The 7,011-nt window shown below is 46.7% G+C and overlaps 1 protein-coding gene across 1 annotated transcript; it reads left to right on the top strand.

The window, feature by feature from the left end:
• The first annotated feature begins 897 nt into the window (after positions 1–897).
• Positions 898–6,769, top strand: LOC135250435 (UBX domain-containing protein 4-like). Its single transcript, XM_064326697.1, has 13 exons — positions 898–1,089; positions 1,591–1,693; positions 1,831–1,859; positions 2,048–2,166; positions 2,514–2,715; positions 3,069–3,201; positions 3,299–3,353; positions 3,736–3,900; positions 4,355–4,482; positions 4,882–4,984; positions 5,307–5,438; positions 5,649–5,857; positions 6,156–6,769. Exons 1-13 carry the CDS (start codon positions 1,008–1,010, stop codon positions 6,292–6,294), a joined length of 1,599 nt encoding a protein of 532 aa, XP_064182767.1. The 5' UTR covers positions 898–1,007; the 3' UTR covers positions 6,295–6,769.
• Positions 6,770–7,011: the final 242 nt, after the last annotated feature.

Here is a 7,011-nt window from a genome sequence, read left to right as displayed (position 1 = left end):
TATGGCTGCCACAGGTGCTAGCTCACTTGTCTTCACTGATGATGTAACTGCTGATAACAGCAGCAGAATGAATTTGGAGGTGTACAGAAGCATCTTTTCTGCTAAAGTTCAAGAAAATGTCTCCAAACTCATTAGACATTGCTTCATCCTACAGCAGGACAATGTTCTCAAGCATACTACTACAACAACAAAGGAGTTTCTCAAAGCCAAAATAAGGAGAATTATTGACAGGCCAAGTCGTTCCAAATGAATCCAAATGAACACACGTTTCATATGCTGAAGAGAAAACTTCAGGAAACTAGCCCACAAAACACACAGGAGTTGAAAATAGCTGCAGGACATGACTAGCAGAGCATCACCAGGGAAAATACTCAGCACCTGATGATCTTTTTGTGTCACAGACTTCAAGCAGTCAATGCACGCAAAGGATATGTGCAAAGTACTATATACAGTATGACTACTTTCATTTAGCTAACAATATGTGCCAAACATTATGGTGTCCTGAAATGGAAGGACTGTGTATAAAAAGGGGACCAAAAGTAATTGGGCACATTAACAATCATAAATAAAGTTGTCATTTATTACTTTGGTTGCAAATCCTTTGCATTTGATGACTGCCTGAAGTCTGTGACCCATAGTGATCACCAGATGCTGGGTATCCTCCCTGGTGATGCTCTGCCAGGCCTGTACTGCAGCCATCTTCAGTACCTGTTTGTTTTGTGGGCTTTTTGCCGTCTGTCTTATTATTACAGTATGTACGTGTATATATCACTTTTAAGAGCATGAGAATGCACAATAAAAGAACCAGGAACAGTGTTCAAGTGCACGACCTGGCAGGATCTTTTATTTTGACAAACCAGAAACCGGAAGTTATTGAGGTTTGTTTTCGTCACCTTCACTACGTGTGCTAATCTGGTCGGTGAGATTAAAGGTTCCTTCCAGGGAACACTGATGTGGTTCGGCGTTCCAGTGTTCAAGTGGGCCTGATAATACTGTAAATCACAAAAATGATTTGGTTTGAGGGAGCGATTCCCGCTGCCATCGTCTCAGCCAAACAGCAAAACGCCATCTTCGTCGTCGTTATTACAGGTAATATGTACTGCCCGCTACACAGACATCGTTGGACGGGGATGCGAATGTTCATATGAAAATGACAGGTAGCAACGTTAACTAGTTGGCTAATGTTAACTAGCATGGTTTGTGGGTAAGGATTAATGTTAGGACAGAAAGAGTCCAGCAAGGCTGTTGTCACTAGCTTGCGAATCTTATTGCTAGACTGTGGAATGTTTGATTGCGACACAAACGTTAGCCAGCTAGCAAGCAAGCCAGTTCTTCGTACAGTATCGAAAATAAAAAGTCAGCTAGCGGTAAAGAATTCAGAATTAACTGGTGGCTTTAGCTGAAAGAACTGTGTAAAGTTAAAAAACAACGTGGCTAGCTAGTTAGTTGGCCTCTTTTGGTGAACGAGGGAAGTTGAACAGTCTGTACCGCAATGAGACAAGCGTGTAACGGAAAGGCCCACTAAAGCCCCTTTGTACACTGTGACTTCGCAGTTGTCACTAACCCTGGCTTCCGGACGTTGTCTTTCAGGGGACGATGCACAGTCTGCGCAGATGCTGTCTTGTTGGGAAGATGATAGTGTCGCCGAGGCCACCAATAACAGCTGTGTCGCGATAAAAATAGACGCCAACAGGTAGGCGGTGTTCAGTTATGAAAATAAGAATTTGCCCGAGAAGTAAGATTCAAGGTATTATATTTTCAAACTTTTTTTGCATCAACTTGTGCAATTTTGCATTGTAAACTCATGTTTTGTTATTTTATTTCTTTCAGTGAAACCTGTGTGCAGTTTTCTCAGATCTGTATCCTTTTCCGCAGATAAAACCTCAGTGTGGAGTTTATGGCTTCATTTTGAACTACACTTGGATAAAAAATTATAATCCCCCATTAAGAAACAGATGGGGTGGCGGTGGTTGGTGGATTAATGTCTCAGTTTTCTGAATGTTTTACTATAGATACAGGCAATTACCCTTAATGTGTTTTTATGAAGACCCTGTGGTGTGTATCCCAACAAGTTTCTTTATTGGAGAAAATGGGATTCCCCTTGAGGTGATAGCAGGCAGTATGTCTGCTGAGGAGCTTGTAAAGCGGATCGCTAAGGTCAAACAGGTAAACATTGCTTTTCCACCCATCAGACTTTTAAACTTTACCTGCCTCTGTGATCGCATATCAAGGCTGGGAAATCAAATATTCGGAAATCTGCGTGTACTGCTTTTCACTTAAAGTAGACACTGCCTCAGCACTTGAGAAGGAAAACGTAACCCTTTTTCCCTCATATAACAACTGCCAAGTCAAAGCGGGAATTTTCTTCGGTCATCCATTAACTATCCCTGAGTTTGTATTTGGTATTATATAATTGAGTGGCTCTTCGCTAACAGTAAATGAGTAATATATGGCTAACATTTTATGGCGAAGGACTGCCAAAAGGACTGACCTAGCTTCCCTGTCCTGGACAGATGCACCGGCAACAGATGGGGATTCCAGATGGGGGTCCAGACGGCGATATGACAGGGGCACAGACAGACACGTCGTCCGCACCCTCAGGCACCCCAGAACCAGCCACGCAGCAGCCCTGCCCCCCTCAGAATGGCCCACCAGGCTTCACGCTACCGCCCAGCCTGGCCAATCAGAGCGCTTCAGCTTCGACCACGCCCAGCGGTGGGTGGGGCACTATCTTAGACGGTCTGCTGGCAACTGTTGCTCTTCACTGTATTTGTATTTATTTTTAGACCCTGCATTGGAAACCCCTTCATGATGTCTCTGAGGGCTTGATATAGTCTTTTTTTCAAATTCCACAGATTTCCGGTAGAATGGTGTTGCCAGTCAAGTTGTTTTGATTAGCAGCATCTTTCTACTGGATGGTGCATACCAGTTTCACTTAATGCGTGATTGTCCTTGAAGTGATTAGTGAAATTTGTCATGGGAGGAAATGGAGGCCGGTGAGTTGTTAGGAACTTGAAGCATCGGGAGCTTGGCTGATTTTAACCACCTTTCTGCTGCCTGCCTCCCAGAATCCCTGCCTGGGCCAGTGGAGGAGGGCAGAGAGGAAGGTCATGTGACTCCCGCTGAGGATAGGAGTACGTCATCAGACGAAGCGTCCCTGAACTCTGGAACGGATGAGGACCTCAGTGTGAAGGTGGAGAGGTGGGTCTTCCAAAGACACAAAGATGGAAATGTGCATAACTGAGAGGAAGCATCCGTGACTTCCCATTTTTTCACGTTATCCTGAATCTATATCCAGGTTGACCAAGAAACTTGAAGATCGACGGGAGCAAAAGAAAAAAGAAGAGGGCGAGGTATTTAAAAAAATAAAAATCATAAAACAATGGTCTGATCTCTTCACCAGCCACCATCATAATTTAGCTGCTGCCCTTCTGTCCGAAATTTGGACAAAATATTTTTTTGGTGAAGTTACCTATGGCGTATGAGAGACATTGGTACATAATGAGACTGCAAAGCATCAATCATAGCTGTACTCAGTTTCTTCTTAACAGGATATTGCTTTTCCATTTTCACTGGAAGTACCAGGTGTTTGCAGAGATTTAATAAAATAATGTTCCATGATAATCCTTAGGGAAAGAGAGATATTATTCATGTTGAGCTAGGCAATTGAATCTTCGCTGCACTGTTTGGAATGGCGCAGCTGTGTGTAATGAGCTTTCCACTGCGGCCCTGCAGAAGGAGCTGCAGAAGGAGCAGGAGCGCAGGAAATTGGGCAAGGAGATGCTGGACTTCAAGCGCAAGCAGGAGGAGGACAAGACCAAGCGGCTGCTGGAGGAGAGGAACCGGGAGAAGGCGGAGGAGAAGGCGGCCAGGGACCGCGTCAGGCAGCAGATCGCCTTGGTGAGCGCTCCGGATCCGCGCTGCAGGCTGATTACGTCGTCGCTCTGTGAGGGTTAGGACTGCAACCTTCTGGGTAGGAGGCATCCTTATTTCATCGTTCAGATGTTTTGGAATAGCTGTGCGGCAGGTCCTGGCAGACCGCATGCCTCTGACTAGCCAGAGGAGGCGCTGTGGTGCAGCAAGGCAGGGAATATTCTGCCATCTGAAACCCTCTCTCTTTGGGGAAATGCTGTAACCTATTGTGCAATTCTTTTGAGCTGCTAGCCGTAGTAACGGCTAAGTAAGGTCAGTATTCGACTGTAGACGGTGGAGTGCATTACAACGCTGAAAAGCACAGCTTTGGCTCTGGATAAACCTCCTGAGTGGTTTATGAGTAACTCTCATTCGCAGCTCCTTTAGTAGTGTGTTGTGTCAGTCATATTGGAAGGCAGTGACGTGGGCCTCTCTCCCTCAGGACCGCGCCGACCGCGCAGCGCGCTACGCCAGGAACCAGGAGGAGGTAGAGGCGGCCCGATTGGCTGCGCTGGAGGCCCGGCAGGCGGAGCAAGAAGCCAGAAAGGAGGCTTTGCAGCAGGAGAGAAGGTATGTAGCCCGCTCATATCAGAACCGCGCTCAAGTCCCTAACAGGGACTCAAAGCATATCTGTGGGCTGCATTTACCTCTCCTGCCACTAGGGTGCAGTGTCTGTAATCACCTGTCTTTCCTTTGCGTGGTGTCGTAGTTTGCTTGTAGTGACTGCGAATAGGACTCGTATTTGAGATATGTGAATATGGAGGCATTATGATCCATCTGACAGGGAAATGGTTTATTGGTTTTAGGCCTGCTAAGGTGGCTCAGAGGGGGCTAGCTTCAAATCAGCGTTCAGATTCAGCTACTGATAATGTTTTGCTGAAAAGTGGCAAGGCTCGCTCTTTCTTCTGAACCAGGCCTGTGTGTTAGTTTGAAGTTTGTCGGTGCTGTCTGTGATCGATTCTCCCGCAGCTCAACGACAAGAATACAGTTCCGTCTCCCCGATGGCTCATCCTTCACTAACCAGTTCCCCTCCGAAGCCAAGCTTCAGGAGGCTCAGGAGTTTGCAGCGCAGGTTAGTCCTGTTACCTGTGTCTGTTCCGTTGCCTGTGTCTGTTCCCTTACCGGAGTCTGTTCTGTTACCTGTGTCTGTTCCATTCCCTGTGTCTGCTCTCTTACCTGTGTCTGTCCTGGTACCTGCGTCTGTTCCATTACCTGCGTCCGTTCCGTTACCTGCGTCTGTTCCGTTACCTGCGTCTGTTCCGTTACCTGTGTCTGTTCCGTTACCTGTGTCTGTTTTGTTACCTGCATCTGTCCCATTACCTGTGGATTTGGTCTCACTGAATGTCTGAAGCATATTTATGGATTTTTTAAAATGGAATGTTTCTTCCATACAGGAAGTGGGGAACCGGTATGGCCACTTCCTGCTGGCGACTATGTTCCCTAGGAGGGAGTTCACCGGGGAGGACCTGGGCAGAACCCTGCTGGAGCTGGAGCTCGTTCCCAGCGCTTCCGTAGTCCTGCTGCCTGTGAGTTTCCTCCGCCTTCTGTTTTCAGTACACGCGGTCAAAAACAAGCTTTTCACTGCAGCTTTTTCCACCCAGGGGCAGTTCTGTGAGGCAGCGTTTATTTGGTGTTCAATGCTTTATCGATGCCCTCGAACACACACTGAGACAGAGTTCCTCAGAATGTGTGACTGCTCTTTAATGTATGAACTTTCTCTTGCCTCAACCCTGCAGCAAACAGGGCGTCCGACAAACACGGTGGTGCAGTCCTCTGGAGGGGGAGGCTTCTGGGCGCTCCTGGGGACGATCTTCTGCCCCCTACTGACTGTGTGGAGATTTATCAGCAGTTTCATCTTCGGCAGTCCCCCGCCTCCTGGCACGTCTCCCAGGGCTCCGCCCCAGGGCCCTGGTCCCGCCTCTGCCTCATCCAGCGAACCAAAGAGGTAATCCCACCCCTCGAGTGACAGAGGCAGGAAGCCAGTCTTTTCACAGCATCCATCTGAGCCATACACCGATTTGCTGTCTGTCTGGGTTGAAACATCTCTGACTTGATTATGGTAAAATAGGATTTGGGTACATACGTTTGAGGTCAAATGCATTAAGTCACGAATGAGTCATGCATTAAGTTGACCTAAAGGTCAGATAATTTAAATAATTTTTTACTGTAAGTCCAGCTAATCAGTTTAAACCTTTTTTTCTTTCCATTTCTGGAAGCGTGTCTTAATCGAACTGTTTCTCCAGAGAATCGATTCGCAGGCGAGCTGTGGAAAAACGAGCGGAGGACTTTCAGAGAGACGGTAGGATCCACAGGCTAAGGACGCAGGAAGACAGCGAGGACGACAACAACACCTGGAACGGCAACTCCACCCAGCAGATGTAGCTCGCCGACGCGCAATAATGTTGGTTTTTCTTCGTCACACTCGGTTTGAGCAATATTGAGCATCATGTCCATTTATTTTCTCGTTTCCTTCCCCGCCCCGCATGGGAAAGTTTTTTTCCTCTGGCTTGAGCAGCATTTCTGTCTTGTCACCTTTTGACGTTAACAGATTCTTCCTCCTTTGTAGAACACTACGGTTGCGTCGGAATCATAGGACAGTGCGCGCTATATGCAAAGACAAAAGCAACGCGTCCTTTTTTTTTCCTGTCCTAAGGATTGGGCCTGCGTGACTCTTAGCGAAAAGAACGCCGTCGGACGAAAGCCCGATCAGTTGCGGCGTTTGGTTTGTATCGAGAGTTTTGTCCACAAACGCGTGTGGGCTGCAGTGGCAGCCGAATGTACTGACTTCTGTTTATTGATGGGAGTGCTTTGCTGCTCTCGTTTGATATTAGGAATAAAAAAGAGTTTTGCAACTTTTTGTTTGCTTGGTCAGGTCTGCTTTTTTCCGCATGGCTTGCGCAAGCTCTAAAGTTATCTGACATTGGCTGAGAAACTGAAATCGAGATTGTAAAGAGAAAATTAAGACTTGTAAATCAAAGTTAAGGACAAATTGTTGATTTGATACAGGCCAGTGAGTTACTAAACACCTTGTATTCGGTTTTCAGAGTGAAGGTCCTGGGTTTAGGATCAGCTTTGATCGAAAGATTATTGTTTTTTCAC

This window comes from Anguilla rostrata, chromosome 3, assembly GCF_018555375.3.
Source record: "Anguilla rostrata isolate EN2019 chromosome 3, ASM1855537v3, whole genome shotgun sequence".
Taxonomy (NCBI): domain Eukaryota; kingdom Metazoa; phylum Chordata; class Actinopteri; order Anguilliformes; family Anguillidae; genus Anguilla; species Anguilla rostrata.
This window is presented reverse-complemented; position numbering and strand designations above follow the sequence as displayed.